Genomic DNA, 26,120 nt, shown 5'->3' with positions numbered 1-26,120 from the left:
TCGGCCTGCACTAGCTTATCTTCCCATTTACCAGAGTAATTTCCAGTTACTTTTCCTACCACAATTCAGCATGCATTATTTGGTAGGCAACCTAACATAATATAACAGTCTAATAGCTCCCCCCCCCACAACCCTGTAGGAGGTTTTATCAAGGAGAAGATCACTTTGTCTTCCCAGATGACAAATGCTCTGCTTTGCTTTATGAAGCAGATAGCACTAATAGCTTTTTAAAAGACCACTCTTGAAACATCCTGATGTTATCCTATTATCAAAAACCAGGTCATATTCAGAATCTTTTGGTTCTGTTATTACCTGAAGAAATATTGACAATTTCTTTAACAATGGCATCCTGGGCTTCTTGGTACTCAGTTTTGTTTTTGGTATATTCTTCATTAAGAGAAGTCAATGCACTGCAAATCAAGGTAATGGTATTATTATTTTAAAATGAAAACATCTACTGAAAGTAATGGGCACTACATTTCATCAGAGAATAATTTAGTTCTATGGTACTACTGAAGGCTTAACAACATGATACAGGCTTACAAACCTATTGGTAAATTTAACACCATTCTTCTGGATATCTACGGTACTGAAGTTTTTGTTGTTACGAAGGACTTTTTCTTCTTTACATGTTACGCGAAAATAATATCCAAACTGTGAATTTGAATCCAGTTTAATCTGTTTGCCAGATTCCAAACCTTTATGTTAAGGAAAACAAAAAGTTTGTTATAGATATCAACAGCCATTTTCCACATGGATGTTTATAATAATTAAATCTAAAGATAAAAAGAGTAGTTTTATTACATGATAGGTACTGAAAATTATTAATGTTATCTAGCTAGGAACGATACAAGCCCTACTTCACTTTAAGAAAAAATCTATATAAATTAAGGATATCTATTAAACCCTTAAAAGTCCCTTATAAATGTTGCTTCTGAAGTGGAAGCACTTTCTGGGTAACCCAACCTAGGAATCAGAGCACCAGCAGTGGGCAGCACTCACTGCTCTAGATGCTGGGGGCATGAAGGTGAGTAAGATACAACCCTTCCCTTGAGGAGTTCTGCATGAGAGTTCTTTAGTTATTAATCAAAGCATTTGTCTAGGAGACAGAGCACATTAAAGTGAACAAATACACTTTCCAAACAAAAACTGAACTCTGATGATTATATTCTAGAAAAATTAGGGCAAATATTTTTTGTTAAGTGAAGGAAACTACAAAACCAAAACAAGCAATGATAGATTAGCTAAACTTCATGCAACAAAGATTTTTGAGGTTTTGTAAGTCTGTCCTCTCCTCATAATCTCATTCATCAGTGTGATCTTTAGACCACAAACCAGAAAACAGATAGTATCTACAAAGTTATTTGCTGAAGCATGGCTATCAAATATTGTTAGCAGCCAATAACTACAGACAGACCTCACTTGACTGGGGACAAAGGGACTGTAGAGAACTATGACATGAAGGGGGTAAAATTAAATTAATACAGGCCAGGTGCACATATTCGTGCACAGGTGGGGTCCCTCAGCCTGGCTACCCATCGGTGACAGGGAGGGGGAGGGACCACAGGAGTTTGGCTAGCTGTGTTGAGGTTGGCTGTGGGAGCAAACTGACTACCAGGGGGCAGCTCCTACGTTGAGTGTCTGCCTCCTGGTGGTCAGTGCGAGTCATAGTGACCGGTCAATCAGTTGTTCAGTCAGCTGGTCACTTAGGCGTTTATATATACGTAGATAGATGGGCATATTTTGGGAAGAGGATCCATACTTTTTAGACTCTCCAAAACTTTTAAGTTTTTTAAGTACTAATACCCTTAGGGGGTCTTATAGTTCAAATGCTAAGATTCATTTATTCCTTCAGCACACATGTTGAGTGATGTTCAGAACAAAGAGGCTTACAAATTTAGAACAAAACAGTGTGAACAGTGTGAGACTAATTAGTGAATTAATCTAGTATAGCAGGCAGACATTTAAAAGACTTGATACAAGGGCCTGTTGGGTGATTTGTTTGGCAAGAATGGGGAATCATGCTGGGATTTGGGGGAGTTAGCAAGAAATGAGTCTGGAAGATGAGTCAGGCAAGGCCTTCCATGTACAGTGCCCTGTGTGCCAACTATAAGTGCTTATGATTTTATTCTATAGAAAAAGGGTCTGGCACTTTAAATAAGGAAATTGGCACAATCACCTGTGTCCTCTAGGAAAGTAATTCTGACACCAGTGAATATTATATAGACAAAAGAATTATTCAAACCTCAAACAGCCAATTCTTACCTAGATCTCTAGCTGTACTTACTAATGTTGATTGCATCTTCTTTTCTAAACCATCCATTATTTCTCTTAATTCACTCAGATTAGGATCAAATGAAGGCTTTACAAGGAATTCATGGTTTTCCACCTATAGGAAGAACAAAGAGTGGTTAAATTTGAAAGATGGAAGTTATGAAGAAAGTAGGTTCTTTCGCTTATTTATTAGATTTCATGTTTTGAGTTAAATAATTCACTACCCATGAGTCACACTGTTACAGCTATAAGTTGCTTCTATTTATCAAGAGATATAAAGTTCTGTTTATTAGCAGCTTAGAGTTCTAGGTGTACAAAATTATCCTTGTGAAATAGACATAGTGCTATTGATGCATATGTCACCAATAGTATTATTTTTATTTACGTTTCCCTTAAACGTTCAAAACATCTTTCCTAAACCTAAATATTACTAAAGAATGCTCAATGTGCCGAAACCAGTTTAGCTCAGTGGACAGAGCCTCGGTCTGTGGACTGAGGGGTCCCGGGTTCGATTCCGGGCAAGGGCATGTACATTGGTTGCGGGCACATCCCCGGTTGGGGGTTGTGCAGGAGGCGGCTGGTCGATGTTTCTCTCTCATTGATGTTTCTAGCTCTCTATCCCTCTCCTTTCCTCTCTGTAAAAAAAAAAGAAAAAGAAAAGAAGAAAAAAAAAGAATGCTCAATGTTCTAAGCTTATAACAGAACATTTAGTTTTTGCCCAATTAAAGGATCCATTTTAGGAATCTCAAAAAGTTAGCTCTTAAAAAAAAACTATAGAATTTTATTTCTTCAAACTGAAAGTTCATCAAAATCTCATAATTTAAAAACATACTCTTAAGTACTTTGTTTCCCTAATTTCTTACTAATAATAACTAACAAGAAATCATGATGAAAAGTGGATCTCACAATAGTAAAAACACAAAATATTTAGAAACAAAGTCTTAATTTGTTTTGGGACAATACTTTGTTGCAAGGAACTAAAACACTCCCAACTCCTGTCTCCAAAGCCCTCAATACTGCCCATACTTGAAAACAGACTAGCGCTAGCTCAGTGGATAGAGCACTGGCCTGCAAACTGAAAGGTCCCAGGTTTGATTCTAGCCAAGGGCAGATGCCCGGGTTGCAGGCTCAATCCCCAGTAGGGGGCAGCCAATCAATGATTCTCTCTCATCATTGATGCTTCTATTTCTCTCTCCCTCTCCCTTTCTCTCTGAAATCAATTAAAAATATATATATTTTTTAAAAAATGGAAAGCAGGTTAACTAGTAACTCAGTTATTTCTGGGTGATAGATGTGTTAGACAATTAAAGCTTTCTCTTTCTTTTGTAATTATTAGAATGTTTTACCATATAGATAACAGTTTTACAACACTGTTTCATTTGTACAGATAACTATAAGCAAAAATGTTGACACCTTTTGAGTTAATCTTGGGTGGAAAACATGAATACTCCACCTTTTTTATTTTTTGTTCCCAAGAACATTTTAAAGCATTTATATACATTATCACATATATTCATACAATAATGTTGTACCCGGATCATGCAATTGCATTTTTTAAAATTATTTTAATTTTTTCTGTCATTTTCAATAAAAACATCTAAAATTACTACTTTTCCAACAGTAGATAAAATAAGTAAGTGTATGTAAAAACTAATATTCAAAGATAAAATGGTCCAAATACTGCATAGAAAGGTTTAAAAATTTAACACTCTCACTGAATCCGATCTAATTGAAAATGTTTATATTTTGTGAAAAATCAGTTTCTTTTTGAATTTTGTCTTGAGATGGTTTTGATCTACATTTACTTCAAAAATAGAAAATCTTTCTATATGATTTATGGAAAACAGTCACAAAAATATCTTAAGCATTATGTACAAAGCTAAGCCTAGAAAAAAATTAACCCAACCATTTATGTAAATGTCTGTTCCTTGAACTCTCAAGTGCACAGTTGAAAAACATGAGTGAAACTTTCAGAAAAGATACATGAAACAATTGATAGCCTCCTGAGAGTTTCTCGAAGTAGTTCTAAGTCAACTAATTTAGATGCCTAAATTCATTACAAGTATCTACAATGGCAGTGAAGGGCCGAATTCACTTATGACCTGAGACAAGTGTAAAGGTTTACCGTATAACAAAATAAAGGCATTGTATACTAGGAATCTTATTCATTTAAAAGAGAGTATCATATCATAAAACATGAAAGCCTATAGTTACAGGACAGGATCTTAGCAGTCACCAGGGGGTGATCTATACAACAGTGGTTTCCCTCCTTCCCCAGGACTTCCTGATAGGGTAGTGCTCTTCCGTGTATCTCCACCCTGGTTTATCTTAGGCCAATCATCAGTAGTTTTCCTGGCCTCAATCACTGCTTAAAGGATTCCAGCAAAGTTTTGCAGGGCTTTTATTTGAAATGTTGCACAAACTGCTACTGGTACATAGACATTCTACAGTAGGACCAAACAAGAACCCATTAAAACCACAGAAGATAGAACAAATAAAGAAATTCGTTCTGGAGACCAGAATTCCATATCAAGATGATGATGCTTTAGGGATTCCAGCCTATCTGTATTTTGGAAGACTCAGCTAACAGCTTCTCTGTTCTAGCCTTGGATCCCTTATCTCCCTTAGATCAGACAGGGAGAGATTTCCATACCCTATACAGACAGGGAAATGGCCTTTGTCAGCAGGAAGCAGTTACTAAACCCTCATCACTTCTGAACGATTTCAGGGATGGAAGTCTCTGAGGGGGAATGAGAGAGACTAGTAAACCAGGACAAGTGGAATAGGGAAAATGAACCTGACAGTTAAATGGCCAAGCAGTTTACAGCCATCTAGTAAACCACAAAATCCTATTTTCCTTAACCAAGGACACTTAAGAGTAAATGATTTACACTTCTCCTCCCCAACCAGAGGGTAAATAACTAAATCATGCTACTAAAGGAAACAGCAGAAATCCAATTAGAGCCATGTATGGCAATCACACCCAAGGACAGATGAAGTAAGGGAATAAATCTCATTGTGGTGCATCAGCATAAAGCTAAAGATATTCTGTTGAGATCCTCCCCTAAGCTCCAGCCTTTGAAGTGCACTCTCCCTCCCAGGAGCATGCCTGCACCTTCCCCCTCCTTCTTCCCTCCAATTATTCTACCTTTGCCTTTCTCTCTCCTCACCTCCATGGGACCTCCTTCTGCCTCTGTAATTTATTTTCTAAGCCTACATTTTCCAGCTGGCTCACTTCTACTACCTCTGTAACTTTCTAACTAAACTTTCTCTTGTAATCTGAGTTCTGGCTCTCAATTATTTCTTTTCAAGTTCAACATCACCAGTAACAGTTGGATTTATACAGTCAAAATACTGCATGACAGGAAGGCAGGGAGGGAGGAAGTACATGAAAAGGCATAATATAAAGTAAAAGTATCCAAGATTTTATAATCCTGCCACCTTCTATAATTATCACAGTAGTGGCTAATATACTGCACATAATGAAAACAAACGGTTTATTGCAGGAATATAGCTTTTACTGTTCAAGTGTGGAGAAGAGGGGGAAGAGAGTGGCCCTAAAAGGTAGGACATCTTTTGGGCAGCCTGTGAAGGTGTGAATCTGCTAATCCAGATGAAAAGATAGCTACAGCCCTAGTTGGTCTGGCTCACTGGATAGGGCATCAGCCAATGAACTGAAGGGTCTTGGGTTTGATTCAGGTCAAGGGCAGATGCCTGGGTTGCGGCTCGATCCCCAGTAGGGGGTGTGCAGGAGGTAGCTGATCAATGATTATCTCTCATCATTATGTTTCTATCTCTTTTTTCCTCTCCCTTCCTCTATGAAATCAATAAAAACATGTTAAAAAAAGAAAAAGAAAAAGATAGCTACAGCCTGGCCTGTGTGGCTCAGTGGTTGAGCATTGACCTATGAGGCAAGAGGTCACAGTTCGATTCCTAGTCAGGGCACATGCCTGGTTTGCAGGCTCAATTCCTAGTGGGGAACATGCAGGAGGCAGCCGATCAGTGATTATCTCTCATCATTGATGTACCTATCTCTCTTAAGCATTCTCAACTATACTAATTTTGGCCAGATATTGCCCATGATGGCCCAAGAGTGCAACATTAAAGGTATGTTGCAAACTGTTGGGAAGAAAACCACATACTCATTCTCAATTGCACTACTAGTCTATTAAGCAAGCAGTTCTCAAAGTGTAGTCCCCAGACAAGCAGTACCATATGGGGACATATTGAAAATACAAATTCTCCAGCCTCACCCCAGACCTATAAGAATCTGATTCTGGGACAGAGTCCAGCCATGTATTTTAACAAGCCCATCAGGTGACTCCGATACATGCTTAGCTTGAGACCCAAGTATTAAGGCAAGAAGATAGCAAGCTCGAAGAACAAAGGTGGCCACAAAGGGCAGCATTTGCCTTGCTTCTGGGATCCTTTAAGTGTGTCGCAGCTGCAGTGTTAGTGAAAAGCTCAATTCTTGCCTTCCCACATCCCTATTTTATTCAGAATTTTTGTTCACCATCAAGAACTACACCTTTAGTTGCTTTCATTTAAAGAAATGTTTACAAATATACAACTCAGTCCAATCAAATGTAAGGCCACATCCTTAGCTGCAGATGGGTAGTGATGGTCTCTGAAACAGTATTTCTGCCTTCCATTGATCTAAAAATTGTACACCTGAGGAGAACCAAAATGGATGGCACTCACCACCTCCCACAACCACATCAAAATTACAATAAAAACACAGAACAACCATCACTCAGAACCACCTGAAATCTGGCTGAATGGAAGTCCTATCTGGAGAATGGTAGGAGGGGTGGAGGCGTGGATCAGGCTTGGTCCAACACCCATGTGTGGCATTTTTTTCAATCATGAGGGATATCTTGGCTGTGGAGGCCTCCCATGAGGAGCAAGGGCTTCCAGCCCCCCAGACCAGTGTTCCAGAGCAGAGGAGCCCCTGTACCTTCGGGCTGTGAAAACCAGTGGGGATTGTGGTTGTTTGATGTGGAGGCTGCTGGAGACACAGGCAGTTCCTCTTAAAGGGCCAGAACACGAATTTACACTTACCCCATCTCCCTCTGAGCTTTAATGTTGGGACAACAGCTAGGGAGGCAGGGGAGGATTCAGGAACATATGAGAAGGAATTGGATTGTCAGGCATCAGAGCAAGAACTCAGGGACAACTATTGTATATCCCAGACATGAGTGCTCGCAGGGATAACTGTTCCTATGCTGAGACCTCCCCTGTCTCAGAGTTGACTGGCAGCCATATCTGGGTTTCCATTAGCCTGGCTCACAGTTCGCTCTGCCCTGGTGATTCCAAGACCCCGCTCCATCCAATTTGCAGCCCCACTCAAGATGTTTGCAATGGCTTTTCTATATGAATGGCCTGTCCTGACTCAAGCTTCAGACTTTACTAAAACCTTTCCAACAAGCAGCAGCTGGCATCAGCATGCCTCATATCTATCAATAAGAGGCCCAAGAAAGCTTGTACTCACCTGGGCACTTGCAAGCCCAACATAATAGCAGCCATCTGCAGATCTCTCTACAGCTCCTGCAGGGTGGCCTCAGGCAGTGGCTAACTTTGCACCTCCTGGGAGGCCCCAGAGCCATTGCACCTGATAGACAGCTTCAGGCCATACCAGATTACAAATGCTACACATTCATGAGCGACACACTTAAGGGGCAGTCTCAGTGAACACCAAAGCCCCACTGAAGCAAATCCTGCTCCAAAGGAGTGCCTCCTGCACAGCAGCTGGTCTTTACAGCCAATTGGCCCAGAGGTCAACAGCAATCAAAGCTGAACTACAATACTGTGCACACAGCCCACATAGGAGTACAAAGAGTGCCCAGCTCAGGTGACTGGGGAGGCTGAACCACTGGGGCCTACAGGACACCTTACTACACAAGGCCACTTTACCAATTCCAGAAGACAAAGCAGCTCTACCTTACAGAAACAAACACAGAGAAGCAGTCAAATGCGAAGACAAAGAAACATGTCACAAATGAATAGAAGAAACCTCTAGAAAAAAGAATTAAATGACTATAATTTTCCTTCTCTCTTGGAGTCAAAAAAAATAAACTTAGCTTTCATATGTGAAATTTTTTTTGTGTGAGGTTTCCTTTACCCAATATTCATTTCCTCTTTTAATCTTAATTTTCACCCACTGAAATAATTTTTTTTTTAAACCCACAAATCTTTTCCTTAATCTTACATCCACTGTCTCAAAGGAGCCTCACAAAAGTGGAAAAGTTTAGCTATGCCTTTGCTTTTCAAAAATATTATGCTGCTTGAGTTAAAGAGCATATTGCATACCTGATCCATATCTAAAGTTGTTTCTATCATTTCTTGAAACTTGGAGAAATCAGACCGAAGATCAATAAGAGGAGTCACAAAAACTGCTAACAACAATGTCTGGTGTTTTCCTAAAAGAAATAAAAATATATATAAACAAAAGTCCAATTTTTAAAAATACAAAACTGCAGATCATAAAAATTTGACTGAGATAATGAACATAATTTAATCCAAAAGCACACACAGCAGGCTTCCAAAGTTACTATTTACCTAGGTGGTCTAATTTGTTTAGTACTTTTTTTTATTTTAATATACCTTTACTGAGAGAGAATCATCGATTGGCTGCCTCCAGCACATTTCCAAATGGGGATCAAGCCTGGAACTCAGGCATGTGCCCTTGACCAGAATTGAACCCAGGACCTTCAGTCCGCAGGCTGAAGCTCCATCCACTGAGCCAAACCACCTAGGGCAGTGTTAATACTTATTTTATAGAAAGGGAGAAATCTGGCACCCAAAACTTTCTACTAATAAAACACTGCTTCTTCTGCCTGTCTCCCTATTGACTAGTACTAAAGACGCAGAGATATGACATTAATTATAACTTAACAAACTATAATTTTTAATAAAATATCAATAGTAACTCAAGTCACTAAAATAAAATACCTCTAATATACTTTATATCCCTAATTCCCATTAGTAATACTACAGTGTTCCAACTAGAAGAGATTAAACAAGCCCAGGCAGCTGTGGTTCAGTTGGTTGAGCATCCTCCCATGTACCCCAGACAGAGCACATGGCCATGTTGTGGCCTCAGTTCCTGGTGGGGAACATGCAAGAAGAAGCTGATCGATGTTTCTCTCTCTCCCTCTGTTTCGAAAGCAATAAAAAGAAAAAAGAAAAAAAGAAAAAGAGGCATAGCTTTGCCAAGAAATTCTAGTTTTAATAATGTTATCAACAGAATAAAACAAAATCAAATTGCCAGGGAGGTACACAAACATTTTAAAGAAGTTTCTGCATAGTAATTCCCCGTATTTTAAAATAACAATAAATGCTAGCTTAATATATATTACAAAGAATAGTGAATAATTTGTAATATCTAAATACCAAACAATAGAGGTTAAATTATGGCAACTAACAATTAGTATCATATACATGTTTATCTTACCAATATATTCTATTACATTTCTGCATGCAGCCAGTTCTATTACAATGCAACATATGCAAAAGAATTTTCTACACTGTTGCTGCCCCCTGCTGTCTCTAAATTTTTATTTTTTTCAGGAATAACATTAAAATATCACTAAATCTATACTTATTTTATATCCTGTCATCATAAAATTGTTACTTTAATTCTATTCGCAAAAGAATAAAGCTTTCTCATATTATTGAAAGGTTTGTTTTAATAGTTATGAGGGGGGGAGGGATGTCCCTCAGCCCAGCCTGCACCCTCTCCAATCTGGGACCCCTCTCACAATCCAGGATTGCTGGCTCCCAACCGCTCGCCTGCCTGCCTGCCTGCCTGCCTGCCTGCCTGCCTGATTGCCCCGAACTGCTTTTGTCTGCCAGGCTGATTACCCCTTAAACACTCCCCTGCATGCCTGATCAATGCCTAACTACTCCCCTGCCAGCCCGATTGCCCCTAACTGCCCTCCCCAGCTGGCCTGATTGCCCCCAACTGCCCTTCCCTGCAGGCGTTAGGCAGCTGATCGATGATTCTCTCTCATCGATATTTCTGACTCACTGTCCCTCTCTCTTCCTCTCTGTACAATATCAATAAAATGTATTTAAAAACTATGCTTAGCCGAAACCAGTTTGGCTCAGTGGATAGAGTGTCGGCCTGCGAACTGAAAGGTCGCAGGTTCGATTCCAGTCAAGGGCATGTACCTTGGTTGCAGGCACATCCCCAGTAGAGGGTGTGCAAGAGGCAGCTGATCGATGTTTCCCTCTCATCTACGCTTCTAACTCTCTATCCCTTTCTCTCCCTTCCTCTCTGTAAAAAATCAATTTTAAATTTAAAAAAAAATAATAATAAAGTAAACAATTTTTTTAAAAAGAAAAAAGAGTGAAGGAAAACAAAAACAAAATCATTTTGTTACCTTTATAGTTTTCCAGAGCCTGTATAACATTAGGGAGTTGATTTATACCCTGATAGAGTCGGTAACAATCTTGTAAGTTTGCTGCTTGTCTTTGAAATTTCTTGGCAAGTCGGTTAAGATCTGGGAATCGACGAAGTAAATCTTCTTGTAAACACTGTCTCAATTCTGCATCTTCTACAAAAGCTTCCACTAAATTTAATCTGAAATACATTAGTATTAATTATAAATATTTTAGTACAGAATTAAGATTTGTCAATGATGCCTTCCCACAATTTACAGCCCTACCTAGAAACTCAATCTTATCACTTCTTTAAAAATGTTTGTTCCTTTGTTAAAATGTAATATAAGCCCAAGTTCTAACCAACCCTATTATTATTCATCTCTGATGGTTCCCATGTGTAAACATAAAATTGTGTTTTGCTCTTGTTAATTTTTTGTCAGTTCAATCTACAGGGCCCCAGCCAGATAACCTAGGATGATAGCAGAAAAAAGGAATTTCACTAAATTACATAATTATAATAGTTGTCACAAAACACTTACTATATGTGATGCAGTGTTATTTTCCTATCATATCTTTTTCAAAAATGCTGGTTATCACCTACTACATTAATTTCATAACCCTCTACTGATCACAACGTCAGTAACATCTACAGCAATGTTGTAGATGTTACTGAAGTTAATAGCTGAGAAGTAATTTAATAATCAAAGGTAGGGAAAATGGTCCTGGCCAGTGGGGCTGTTGACTGGACATCCTACTGTGCACTGAGAGGTTGTAGGGTTTGGGGCTCGATCCCCAGTGGGGTGGTGTGCAGGAGGCATCTGACCAATATTTTACTCTCATATCAATGTTTCTCTCTCTCTCACCTCCCCTTCCTCTCTTTTTAAAAATCAATTTAAAATACATATATATATATTTTTAATCAGTAGGGAAAATGGCCAGGGGCGCAGCAAATGACCCAAAGTCAGAAGGCTATCAGATGAGCAACCTTTTCTTACATTTGTAAACTATATGAGCAGTAAATTAACCCACAGTGGCTTATACAAGGAGAGGGTAAGGAAACAAATCAGCTTTCTAAATCTCTTAACTATTTACTGTCTCTCCATCAGCATTTACAATTCCTGCATCATCAAAATGTAAATCCAAAATATATCTATGTCTATATCTATATCTATAGAGAGGGGGGTGGTATACAAATTAGGCCAGGATGCTATAACAGTCACAATCAGCTCAGGAGGAGGGGCCTGGTTTGGGCCCAGAGCCTGAGAGAACAACAGACAGGGAGGCCAGCCCCAGCCCCACGGCTGCAGTGCTGGGCTGCTGGGGCTGGAGCAGAGGAGACACAAATCCATATGGGGGGCAGCCACCAGGCCCAGCCCCGCGGTCATGGCTGGGGGCCAGGTTCGATTCTGATCAAGGGTATGTACCTAGGTTGCAGGCTACTCCCTGGCCAGGGCCCAGGTCAGGGCTCATGCAGGAGTCAACCAATCAAAGCGTGCCTCTCACATTGATGTTTCTCTCTGTTTTTCCCTCTTTCTTCCACATTCTCTAAAAATCAATGAAAAAATTCCCTCATGTGAGAATTAAAAAAAAAGAGGGGGTGGGAAATGTCATATCCTATGAAAGAGACATCTTGAAAATGCCTAAAGTAAGTTGTCATTTTTTGTGTGGAGAGTCCATGTGGATGAAAACACCTTGGCAGCTGTGGCGGCCGGCAGTGGCGGCGGCAGCAGCAGCAGCAGCAGCAGCAGCAGCAGCAGCAGGGTGATGCCTTCCCCTGATCAGCCTGGTTGCCTCCCGCAGAGGACATTCCCTGAGGACTCCTGAACTGTGAGAGGGGGCAGGCTGGGCTGAAGGGACCTCCCCCCAGTGCACAAATTTCATACACCAGGCCTTTTGTGTATTATATAAGAGAAAATTGTGCTGCTCCAAGAATGACATTATTGTATATATTTAAAGCAGGATTTCTCAACAGCATCAATATTCTTATTACTTGTTGTAAGGGGCTGTTCTGTGGTGTTTAACAGCATCCCTGGCTTCTACGCACTATACGGTCTCCAGAGTGATGACCGAAAATGTCTCTAGGAACTGCCAAATGTCCCCTGGAGGGAAATTTGCACCAAGTACCACTGGTTTAAAGGAACTTGACTAAAAATTCACTTTTTAAAAGATAAAAATAAAGAGAAAAATAACTAAAACTCTATAGAAAGTCAAGATAGTACCTAGGCAGATGTATTTGTTGTGGCAAATGCCAAATTAGTGGGAAAATAATCTGCTACCAAGTTTGTATTATGAACTAGTCACTGAGGCTATAAGCAAACACTGAGAATAATTCAGGTACTTACTGCTCTAGAAAAATTTCCCTCTTCCTTCCTCTCTCTAAAAATCAATAAAAAGTATTTAAGATTATTAAGAAGTAAAACTCAAGGAAAGAAAAAGCTTCTAAAACACACAGCATAAGGCAACATACAGCCCCCTCAGTCTTTGGTTCAGGTATTATTAAAAGCCTAATAAATTGCTAGTTTCACAAGTCTATTCAGTATGCCACTTCAAATTTAATTACAGTGTCAGTTAATGTTCTGGCTAACAGACCTTTTTTTTTTAAATGATTGCTCTACTCACTGCTTCCATGACAATGCCATTTTCACATCACCATTTTAGAAGTACCAAAGTGACTGTTGGCAGAGCATAAATATACCTGTCAACCCTACTCAATAAAATTATTCAGCTGTACATAATTCACTACATTAATTTTCAAATTGACTGAAATACAAGATAATGTTTTAGGGTCACTTAACTTATAAAAATCCAACAGTTTAACTCATGGAATTTTTGGTATTTTGAAAATCAAGACTGTCCTTTCTCATTAAATAGCATTTCTAATCTTTCATTGCAAAAACATGACTGGAAGTTATGACAGCATATTTGCATGGCTAAGAACAAATTTAGTACCTAAAGAAGAGCAATGATAAGTTTTGAGTCTCTTCTTTATCTTTACTTCACATAGTTTAATACAAGAAGAACCACTTGACACATTAAGTAGCAAATATTCTGCTAGGCTTAAGATAAAAGAAACAGTATGGCAAGAAAAAAAGAGAAACACTTTCAAGGATTATACAATCTAGTGGAGGACAAGAACATATTCCATCTTTTAGTTAGTGCTGAGTTAACAATGATATACAAAATGCAGTGAAATGTGATATGGACAAGAAAGCAAGGAATTCCCATGAGAGCTGGGAAACTTCATTTTGAAGTATTTCATTTGCCAATATTCTGAACAGTCGGGATTTATACAGATAGGATTCTGGGGAAAATACTTGGGAGGGAGGGAAAGAGAGGCAACAGCTAAAACTCGAAATAAGAAAAGCAGAGGATCCACTGAAAGAAAACCAAAGCAGAGAAGGAATAGGACAAAATTATAACTAGAGATAAAGCGGAAAGGCCCTTGACTTTGGAAACCAAAGTGTTATTCCTCCTTCTGAGAAAGAGCCACGAAGTGAAAGACTGAAAATAAAGATACATTTTGAGACTGGAAGGATTAAAGTGGACATTATTTACTTAGAGGAAGGAGGCAGCTGAAGGCTTTCAGGGAAGGTACAAAAATTTGGATTGGCCAGTGTATTGAGTCATGTAATAAAGGTAATACCAGGTGGTAATGAAAGCTAGACAGCTTCAAAGTACAATGGATCCAATCAACATTGGGTGACTTTCTCCAGCAACTTTTAATTGAAAGAGAAAGCTAAGGAGAGGCCAGTATGATAAAGGCCCATTAGGGCAAGAAATTCTATGGTCCCCAAGAAAGCACTGGATAAAGAAATGCCTTTGCTGTGCAGGCCGGATTAGGAGGCAAATTAAATGAAAAGGAGCTAGTAGATCAGCCCAGAGACCAGAATACAGGAGTCTCCACTAAACTTGATTTAGAAGTGGAGACAACAGTGGCTGGGAAGCAATGAACTGGAAGCTCTCCTGTTCTTCAGAAGCCAGAGCAGTGCTTCACTATTTCAAAGAAATGCACTCACTGTATGACCTCCAGACTTCTATTTGCACAGAATATTAATTCTAATTAAAGATATCCTTACAGCCGAAACGGGTTTGGCTCAGTGGTAGAGCGTCGGTCTGCGGACTGAAAGGTCCTGGGTTGATTCCGGTCAAGGGCATGTACATATTGGCTGTGGGCACATCCCCAGTAGGGGATGTGCAGGAGGCGGCTGGTCGATGTTTCTCTCTCATCGACGTTTCTGGCTCTCTATCTCTCTCCCTTCCTCTCTGTAAAAAATCAATAAAAAATATATCTTAAACAAAATAAAGATATCCTTGCATAAAAGGATAATATAACCTGTTAGGAAACTAGGGACCCTATAAGTACAACTGCCTCAGAAAACATGATATAGTATCACATTAACACCACCACTATCTCTAAATTTACAGGAGTCATACTTTTATTTGTAGCTTATGTTTCTACTAAGACTACTACATTAGTCATATTAAATTTTATATAAAAAGAAGTGTTCATAAAAAATTTAAAAATTGAGCCCTGCCGGTATACTCAGTGGTTGAGTGTCAACCTATGAACCAGGTCATAGTTCAATTCTCAGTCAGGGAACTGGCCCAGGTTGTGGGCTGGGTGGCGTGCAGGAGATAGCTGATCAATGATTCTTTCTCACATTGATGTTTCTACCCCTCTCTCCCCTTCTTTTCCTCTCTCTAAAATCAATAAAAATATAAAATAAAAAGACTAGCAAACAGCCCTCGCCAGGTGGCTCAGTTGGTTGGAGTGGTCTCTTGATGAGCCAGGGTTTCGGATTCCATCCTTGGTCAGGGCACATAACAAGAATAAACCAGTGAATACATAAATAAGTGGAAAAACAAATCAATATCTCTATTTTTAAAAAATCAATTAATCAATTTAAAAAACCTGCTAACATAAGAATTGACTACAGAGGAGAAACCAAGATGGCGGCCTAGGTAAGGGCCTTGCACAACAATTTCAAAACAACTAAAAGATAGAACAGACATCATCCAGAACCACAGGAAAGCTGGCTGAGTGGAAATTCTACAACTATAAGGAAAGAGAAAAGCTCACAGGTCAGAGGAGGCCTGAGGTACAGAGACATGCGCACAGAGAGGAAGGGCGGCCGAGTGCCTGGCTGGCAGGAGGGGAAAGGAAGCCCCCCGACTACACTTAACCCCAGTTCCGACTGCTCTGAATCAGAAAAAGCTAAAGGAGTTCACCACCACCAAACCAGTATTATATGAATGCTGAAAGGTATTTTTTAAGAAGGGGAAGAAGAAAAAAATAAAGATAAAAATTATGATCAACAAATACATATACATCAACAAGTGAATCTAAAAATCAAGTGAATTAAAAATCTGAGGAACAATGCTTCTAGACTGCAAGATTTGGGTTGTTTTGTTTTGTATTTTATGTTTACATGCATCTTCTTGTATTTCCCTGAAAATTAAAGTTTTTGACCTTTTTAACTAAAAAAAAAAAAAATCTGAGGAACAGAATAAACTGGTGAATATAATAGAATCAGGGGCAAAGAAAGGGAGTGGATTGATAATTATCAGGGGGAAAGGGGTGTGGTGGTGGAAGAGGCTGGATTAAAACTGCACACCTATGGATGAGGACAATGGGGGGAGGGGGGTAAGGGCAGAGGGTGGGGTGGGAACTGGGTGGTAGGGAGCTATGGGGGGGGAAAGGAGAAACAATTGTAATAATCTGAGCAATAAAGATTTATTTAAAAAAATAATAATAACAATTCCTAACTTTTACTTGCAGTAAATAATAAAAAACATAAAGCACATATGTACAGACATAAAAATAACAGAACTTTTTTTTAATAAATAAATGGAGATGGCAATGTAACATGAAACGAGGTACAGAGAGTCCAATGTAATCAGAGGACTGTCTGTATATAAAATGATTCTATTCATACAGAGTTCAAAAATAGGCAAAAATAAAGGGTGAGGCCAGAACAATGATTATTAGTCTTGGACTAAGACAGAGTAAAAACTAGAAGGCAAGTTTCTGGGACACTCGATTGTTTCTTGACTTATGTGTTGTTACACCAATGTATCTATTTTGTGAAAATTCATTAAGCACACTTAAGATTTAAGCTTTAATGTATATTATACTTCATTTAAAAGTTTTAAAATGCTTATCTAAAACAAAAATATACTCAAATTGCTAATTGTATTAGGGTAGCATGATTATATGATTTTCTTTTATTTCCTCAACTTAAAATATTATCTGAAATACATTTTTAGACTTAGTCCTTTCTAAAATAATCAAATACTTCCTATGTGCCAGACCTTGAGCAAAGTACTTCATACATATTAAATCACCAAATCCTCATAACAACTCTATGAATTTGGTATGTTATTGCTTCACTTTACTAGTAAAACTGAAGAAATTGTGACACTGAGGTTGAATAACTTGCCCAAGATAACAGCTGAAAAGTGGCAAAGCCATAATTTGAAACAAGATACTCTGACTCCCAAGTTCATGTTCATGCTCTAAACATTTTCCATGCCATCTCTCCAATAAAATTGTACTTTATAGTGAGAAAAATGTAATTAAGAATTATTTAATCAATCTAAATAATTATCGTTCTATTATTACTATTTAGTTCTCCATGAAGCTGGATGCTAAAAAAAAAATTGCATATAAGTATAAATGGTATGATATAATCAAATGGAGCAACTGAATGTCACTCAAAGCCAGTCATGTACCTCTCTTCTATTCTGTTCTTATCCATGAGAGGCTGCTTAATCCATTGGTTAACCAGTCTTTGTCCTTGTGGGGTTTTGCACTTATTCAGCAATGCAGCCAGAGACTGAGAGCCAGTGGTATCTTCAACAGAACCCTAGTAAACAAACAACAAAAAAGAACGGTGTTCTCATTAGTGAAAACTCTTACTATGCCATAAAAAATAATTTTGAAAACCAAGAACATTTAATATTCTTCAAATATTAAATAATAAATCTGCACAAAAGTTCTTCCTAGAGTCAAATTTTTAACCCGTTAATCTTTATTTTCTGCTGTGTATTACCCAAACCAAAACAGCTTTGTATTTACTGGTTTTAGACATAAAACTTATTAATGTGTAATTTTTAAAAACTATTATATTAAGGGCAAATACTTTTTCTATAACTTACAACTAGACAAATATAATAATTCAAGGGTGAGGTCCAAGCAGGCCAGGGTCGGGGAACTGTGTGCTTGGAGGGAACAGGGGGGGGAAGGTGTGTATACAAATTCAAAACTACTTATTCAAGTATAATAATATTTCAGAATATTTAAGCTCCTTAGAAAGATGCTTCAGGCCCTAGCCAGGCTGACTCAGTGAATATAGCATCGTAAGCTGCAGGTTCAATTCTGGTCAAGGGCACACACCTCCGTTGCAGGCTCAATCCTGGGCCTGCCGGGGCGCAACCAACCGATTTGTCTCTCTCACACTGATGTTTCTCTTTCACTTTCTCTCTCCTCCTCCTCCCTTCCACTCTCTAAAAATCAATGAAAAAATATCCTGGGATAAGGATTAACAAAAAAGAAAATTATTTTATTTGAGGCTTCTTTTTTAATAGTCATCTGTATATTATATTGTTTTCACCATCGCAAATCTTCTTCCATCACCACTTATCCTCCTTTACCCTCTTCTACCTTCTCCACCCCCTTTCCCTATAGTACTCACCATACTATTATCTGTGTCTATGAATTTTACCATGCAATGTGGTCTTTTTAAATATGCATTCTTATTGAGTTTTAGAGAGAAAAGAAGGTAGAGGGAGAGAGAAACATTGATGAGAGAAACATCTATCAGCTGCCTCCTGCATTCTCCCTACTGGGGATCAATCCCACAACCTGGGCAAGTGCACAGATCGGGAATAGAACCTGCAAATTCTGGGTGCATGAGATGACACTCAACCAACTGAGCCTCATACCCAGGGCATACCTTTCAATGTTTTTAATCCATTAATTATTTTTTTACCTGGAAAAGGTTAAGGGCTTTGACTGCTGCAATATCCAATTTCATGTACTGATGAAAGTCAAAAGTAGTCAGTTCAAACTGTCCAAAGTTTGAATCATCTGATAAGAGTTCTAAAAATTTGATAACTGCAGACAATGATGCAACTGCAACCTACGATTAAGAATGTAAAACAAAAGATTGTCATCACTAGAATTCTAGAAATATTTTAAAAGGCAATGGGGGGAAAAATGCCAAGCACATCATTTTCCTTAGTGTTTCTTCCCAAACCAAATTAAGAAAATGAAAGTTAAAATAAATCTCTTAATATTAGAAAATGATTTTTAGAAAATGAAAATATACTGTAATAGTAGCACTGTTCAAAACAGCCAAAAATAAAAAATAGTCAAATACCTATTACATGTAACTTTTATTATACAATTATTATGTGCTGTATATATTTTCACCCCTATGCTTTCTAATATCCATAATAATCCTTAAGACAGGTATTTTTAACTTTATTTAGCATGTAATAAAACTGCCTCTCAGAATAACCAGTCACTATGAAACGCACTGACCATCGGGGGCAGGCGCTCAATGCAGAAGCAGCCCCCTGGTGGTCAGTGTGCTCCCACAGCCAATCTCTTGCAGTCCCTCTCCCAGGCCAGGCCCCAGGCTGGGATGGGGAACCAGGGATGGATGGTAGGGGACGCAGCCCCTTTCTCAGGGGGGCTGAGGGCCAGCTCCCTCCTTGGGGCCAACAGCCAATCTCTGTGCTCTGTTCCTCCCCCAGGTCCCAATGGGCCCACCTGCCACCCACCCACTGCAGTGGCGAGGTGGACTCAAGGGAAGGGGAGGTGGGACAGATGGGGAACAGCAGGTGATGTTGGCAGGGTCAGGATCTGGCATCCGTTCCTTCCGCACCCAGCCCAGCAACCATTGTCTACTCTCCGGCCCAGCCCTGATTGGCCCTGATCGCTGGCCAGGCATAGGGACCCCCACCCATGCATGAATTTCGTGCACCAGGCCTCTAGTTTATAAATTATTCTACAGCTTGCAAATTGTAAAGCTTTAATAGGTCAATAAGCTTTCTCAAATATTTAGTGACAGTAATCAGGCTCTTTTACATGAAACCAATAAAACTCTTCCTTGTCCCGGAGACATTTGTTATGTAAGTACTATGGAATTATGTTTAAAATTTTCTAGTCATTTCCTTGAGTTTTTCTCAAGCTTTATCATAAAAATAAAATCACAGTTTAGGTTCGAGATATATGTGACAGAATTAGCCTTCTCAAAAAGTCACTATTACAATTAGGACAAATTCACATTGTAATTCACATACCTGATTCTCCATTTCTGGCAAGACAGCGCTATTCACCTGTTCTCCCTTTTTGCCTTTCAATAACCGGTTAAGGTCTTGATAAATATCTTTTGTGGAAAAGTCAGTTCTTTTTCTTTCTGTGATCAGAATTCCTCCTCTCTGAATAACCTATTTTACAAGAAATATTTTAAATTACTTTGACAATATCTAACAAATTATTAACCCATCTTAAATTTTCATACTACATGCAAGATACTGCTAAAATATGTATGAACAAGTATTTTAAAAATATATAAACGAGCCGAAACCGGTTTGGCTCAGTGGATAGAGCGTCAGCCTACAGACTGAAGGGTCCTGGGTTCGATTCCGGTCAAGGGCATGTACCTTGGTTGCGGGCATATCCCTGGTGGGGGGGTGTGCAGGAGACAGCTGATCGATGTTTCTCTCTCATTGATGTTTCTAACTATCTCTCTCCCTCCCTTCCTCTCTATAAAAAAATCAATAAAAAATATATTTTTTAAAATATATATATACACACAAAATATTGGTGGATATTTAAAATTATGTACACATGAAGCTTTCAAAAATATTCCCAAAGGTAAAAAAATCTTAACAGAGTAATATTCTTAGAAAATTATTTAGATACTACTTATGCTAAAAATGCATAGTTCTTATATTTGAGGCGCACAAAAATAAAAGAACCCTTGGGCAATAAACATCCATTAAGAAATATCTAATACATCATACAAATGGCACAATCAAAATTTTTTTTAAAAAAAAATCAGCTAAAGTTCCACTTGACCTATCAAAAAAAATCCTGCCCTGGCTGATATGGCTCAGGTGGCGGGGTGTCATTCCGTGCACTGAAAGGTTGCCAGTTCGATTCCCGGTTGGGGCATATGCCCGGGTTGCAGGCTTAATCCCTTGTAGGGTGGTGTACAGGAGGCAGCTGATTATTGTCTTCTCACATCGATCTCTCTCCCTTCCTTTCTCTCTAAAAATCAATTTTTTAAATCTTAAAAAAATTAATAATAATCCTGACAGTGTGGTGACTATGGGGGAAAGGGGCGGGGTGAGAAGGAGGTACAGGGGGGATAAATGATGATGGAAAAAAATGTAAATAAAAAATTAAAAATAATAATAGTCCTGAAGAATTACATCATATTTATTTGATAAATCCATGCTAGATACATAATAAATTGTTTTTAAAATCACCTTGTTTTTCCCCTGAACTGTGAAAGCATTCCCTTTATCAACTGTGATTTGATTTGAACCCTCCAAGGCTCCCTTCTGTTACCCTTTAAAGAGGGAGGGAGAGCAAGAGGGGAAATGATCTGAAGTAGAATAAGTCTTAAATAAGAAAACAGCTTCTTCTAATGTCGTATTAAGCACAAAATTTGTCAAATATAAAAATCAAGACATTCCTCAAAATAAAGCATTATTGAAATTAGATACTTTTAAATTACTCTCTTCCTTAAATAAAATAGTATCGTGTTAATTAGCACCTTTCCTACGCTTGGTTTCAGCTCTGTCACTAGACCAATTATCTTACCTGCCTCAGTTTCCCCATGTCTCCAGCAGTCTCTCCTCCTGCTAAAACACATTCCTTTGGTCCAATTTGAATCATGAGAGCTTCCAGATTGGAGAACTGATCATTATCAGGGAATTCACACAGTCCTAGCTTCCTTTTTATGGAATCAACATACCCAACTCCAATCTGTCTTTGGCCATCAACTGAAGACATTTTAACACCCACAGTACCAATTGAAGTTGACACATCATTGTTACCAAAGAGAATATCTTCAAACTGAGAAAGATTACCAGGAGAAGCCTAAGCAATAACAAAGAAAAAATTTAAGAAACTGTTGGATGTACTTTAAAATTTCACTAGCAAACAAGAATTACCCAACCTGGATGAATTAACAAAATGATTTTTACCTCCTGCCCCCCAAAAAAGAAGCTTATACCATATATTCCAATAATTATCACCAATGTTCAATAAAGTACCCATACTTTTCCAGAGCATTTGGGTCTATCTAAAATTAATTGTATCATGATTTTCAGTTTGTAATTTGACAACTAAGTTTATATACACACAATCATTAAGGAACCCAAAGTGATCATCTTGTCATTGCTAGGCTTAAATTTCTACATTCTGCCAAACTACCCATAGGATGCACATATCAGTATTTTCACTACGTAGCTATTCCACATAGAAGAGCAGTATTATTAGCTAAAATACTCACCTTGAAAAAGTCTCTCTATATCAATATACTTATGTGTAAAATGCAGATTATTCTAGGTCAGTGATTTTCTAAATAAAAGGTCCTTGACCTATTTTCAATAGGTCAAAAAGATTAGAAATAGCTCTTTAAGACTGCATAGACTAATTAGTGTCAAGTTTCTTTGCTTTTGGCTGGACACGTCTGTGGGTGACACTAAAAACTTCAACCAGAGGCATTCTGAGGCAACTGACAACCAGAGTAATAAAACATGAGATAGTCACAAATAGTTCAAACGAGCACAGTGACAGTCAAAGCAACCAGTAGCCATCAACAGTTCTTAAATGTGGTTGGCATCATAATCATTTATTTTATCACAGTATGATTCTGAATCTCCTGTAACTATGGATTGATTAAAATCTGGATCAAAAAAGAAAAGTTATCTGCTATTTTTTAAAAGCACCAATTCAATCATAAATATAAACATCCTATTTTCACATACAAACTTTGAATTTATACAGAGCTTATAAAACACACCTTATATACCCTTCAAAGTGAAGTGAACCAGTAGCTAATAAAATTGGATTCTTGAAGATGAAAAATGATATGATTGGTAATCTCTGAACATACAAACTACTGAGAACATGAAAAGAAAATCACAAATCAACTATTTTAAATATCACTAATACTTTACAATAGAATCAATAAGCTAAAAACAGCAGTTTTAGATCTCAATTTCTTAAAAGTCAGGATGAAGAATAACATATTTTTAACCTGATGAAGATACTTACTTTAACATTCTCCCTTCCCCCTTAAAAAGAACTAAAAATAATTCATCTTGTCCTGACTGGGTAGTTTAGTTAATAAGAGCATTGTCCTGATACGTCAAGGTTTGGGGTTCAATCCCCAGTCAGGTCACGAGCAAGAGTCGAACTATAAATGCATAATTAAGTAGAACAACAAATCAATGTTTCTCTTTCTCTCCCTAAAATCAATAATTAAAAAAAAATTTTTTAGTTCATCTTGAAAGATTCTGATGACATAAAGGACTGAGAAGTGACTGATAACCATGGTACTCACTTAAACTTATGACTATTTTTATTGATTATTTTTATTGATTTCAGAAGGAAGGGAGGAGAGGTAGAAACATCAATGATGAGAATCATTGATCAGCCGCCTCCTGCACACCCCCTACTGGAGACTGAGCCCTCAACTCAAGCATGTGCCCTGACCAGAAATTGAACTGTGACCTCCTAATGCATAGGTTGACATTCAACCACTGAGCCACACTGGGCAAGGCCTGACACTTTTTCCCCCCTGAAAGTTCTATAGGTTTTTTTCTTGTGGAGTTTAATGTAATATTTAAACATTTGATGTTGGTGCTGCTTCAAATATAATATTTTTCAATCTTCATTTCATTACCCCTCCCAACCCCAATCCATTTGTAAAACTAGACATTTACTGAAGATTATATCTGACAGAATTTAGCATTCTACACATTGGGAATTTTCCATTGCTTACTGAGAAGTGGGTTTTTTACCTATAGGTTTTATTTAGCCTATATCTTGAAAGATTTTAATAAAAAATTGAGGGCACCACAAAGGATGTTTTCTATCTCATTTCTCATAGAACTCAGCAGCAACAACAAAGAGTTATAGTTTGCTAGGCTACAGAACATGATCACCATTAAAGTCCCAGACTTACAAAAACTTAACAATCTAATGGGAGAAAGGCACATACAAAGATTAAAATGTGTAAAATGAGATATTTGGAATACTGTAAATTTGTGTGAAATTACTTTACAAAGAGTAAAATCAAATCCTTATTTAATGCCGTATTCAACTTTATGTAACAGCTCTTTATTACTTATCTTTTAGGGACAGTGACAAAGATCAGTGTTTATACTTATAAGGATTTACTGAATTTCTGAGTTACTTTTAAACTATAGTTTTTAAAAATCACATGCTAAAAATTAAAATTTTCAAAGCACTTTACTATCAGACCTGGTTAAAATATTAAAATATAAAGAATCTCCTTAGATTTTAATTTTTTCTGTGCTTAAAAATAAATAAATAAATAAATAAATAAATAAGTTAATTACCTTAAATGCCAAATACCAATCATTCTCCTTGGAGGCCTTATTTCCAGCTCTATTCTTATAAACTTCAACTCTATACTGCCGAACTAGAAGAAGATCTTTTACAAAGGACTCAAAATTCATTTTACTAAGCACGACACTCTCCAGAGTCTTTGATCCTAAAGAAAAATATTAAAAACATGTTACAGATTTGAGAGAATTTTAAGTAATGTTTTCCAAGTACCTAACACAGTATTTCCCAAAAAAACTACACAGTTCTCACAGTAATTCATTCAATACGTTGCTTATCAAGCACCTATGATATGTCCTCAAGATTTTGGTAGAGGAGAAGTATAAAATGGTGACTAGAGCCCAGCTGGTGCTGCTGTGGCGGAGCATTGACTCATGAACCAAGAGGTTCACTGGTTGATTCTCAGTTAGGGCACAGGCCTGGGTTTGGGGCTAGATCCCCAATAGGGGTTGTGAGGAGGCAGCCGATCAATGATGTTTCTCATCGAAGTTTCTATTTCTCTCCCTTCCTTTCCCTCTCTCTCTAAAATGGTAAGCAGACATAGCCTTCTGCTTCTATGAAGCCTATAAATTAAAATAAAAAACTGAGAAGAGCCCTAGCTGGTTTGGCTCAGTGGACAGAGCATCAGTCTGTAGGCTGAAAGGTCCCAGGTTCGATTCGTGTCAAGGGCACATGCGCGGGTTGTGGGCTCGATCCCCAGTATGGGACGTGCAGGAGACAGCCGATCAATGATTTTTCTCATTGATGTGAACCATTCAACCACTGAGCCACACTGGCTGAGCAAAAAGATAGAGATATATATATATATATTATTGATTTTTTACAGAGAGGAAGGGATAGGGATAAAGAGTTAGAAATATCTCTCTTTTCCTTCCTCTCTGAAAGCAATAAAAATACTTAAAAGAAAAAAACAAGTTGAAAAAAGAAAAAAATCAAGTTGAATGTGTGGACAAAAGAGGCTACATGCTGACCTGACAAGTTCAGGGGAGGACTGCATGGCAGTCTTGCAAACTCAGAGACCTACAGTAAACACAAAGGATGGTCTGAAATGTTATGGTGGGCAGTTACATCCTAGACCGATATCTTCACTGACAAGGTCAACCTTTACCTTAACTGAGCCCACCGGTCTTTTTGCTTCTAATATAACAAACCCTTGAAATGCGTGGTAACTTGTAACTTCCCTTTTTCTGGACCCCTGGGGCACAACCTAATGTGCTGGGCATTAGGACAGATACCACAAATTCCTACATTATCATGTTAATTGTTCCTGGACCCACCTAAGTACGTGTCCATCATTTTACTTTTTATCCAATCCCAGGGGTTCTTCCCCCCCCCTCCTCCCCGCCACCCCTTAGCTTTATCCCACCTCCTTAATCTATCACCAATGAATTTCAAGTAATCCACCTAAGTCCCTCCTTTGATACAAATGTAACCCGCCATCCTCCATAGCATTATCTCAATTCATTGAGGTTTTGCTTTCAGGCATATGTCAACAGTTTGGCTCAAATAAACTCAAAATTCTTTACAGTTTTCAATGTTTTTTTTAGCAAATAAAATCACATTCAGTAAGGCATGTACTCACATTCTCACAAGCATATGCAGGAATTAAGGCCTACCCAGGTTGCAGCAAACACACATCTCCCAACTAATACTCAGATTCAGAACCACAATGTGAAATGGGAGGCTCCATTTTAATTCTTCCCTGATTTTGCCTAAAACATAGGGGGAACATGCTGGTTTGCCCAAGACTTTTCCAGTTTTAGTACTGAAAGTTCAGCATCCTAGAAGCCCCCCTCATTCTTGGGCAAACCAGAATGATTGGCAAACCCTATCAGCCCATCTA

General features: G+C 38.2%; 1 protein-coding gene across 2 annotated transcripts in view; it reads right to left on the bottom strand.

Moving 5' to 3' along the window:
• MSH2 (mutS homolog 2) overlaps nt 1–26,120 on the bottom strand; it is a 46,345-nt gene that overhangs the window by 14,045 nt on the left and 6,180 nt on the right. Inside the window, exons 2-11 of one of the 2 annotated variants that reach the window (XM_036435244.2) lie at nt 24,271–24,425; nt 21,500–21,778; nt 19,969–20,115; nt 18,651–18,800; nt 17,392–17,525; nt 10,659–10,858; nt 8,584–8,693; nt 2,266–2,389; nt 548–698; nt 313–410 (exon numbers count right to left, since the gene is read on the bottom strand). In XM_036435244.2, the coding sequence (XP_036291137.1) occupies nt 313–410; nt 548–698; nt 2,266–2,389; nt 8,584–8,693; nt 10,659–10,858; nt 17,392–17,525; nt 18,651–18,800; nt 19,969–20,115; nt 21,500–21,778; nt 24,271–24,425 (1,548 nt within the window). The remainder of the gene's footprint in view (nt 1–312; nt 411–547; nt 699–2,265; nt 2,390–8,583; nt 8,694–10,658; nt 10,859–17,391; nt 17,526–18,650; nt 18,801–19,968; nt 20,116–21,499; nt 21,779–24,270; nt 24,426–26,120) is intronic. The other variant, XM_036435247.2, reaches the window with a different exon arrangement.

Source organism: Pipistrellus kuhlii, unplaced genomic scaffold (genome assembly GCF_014108245.1).
Source record: "Pipistrellus kuhlii isolate mPipKuh1 unplaced genomic scaffold, mPipKuh1.p scaffold_m20_p_13, whole genome shotgun sequence".
NCBI lineage: Eukaryota > Metazoa > Chordata > Mammalia > Chiroptera > Vespertilionidae > Pipistrellus > Pipistrellus kuhlii.
This window is presented reverse-complemented; position numbering and strand designations above follow the sequence as displayed.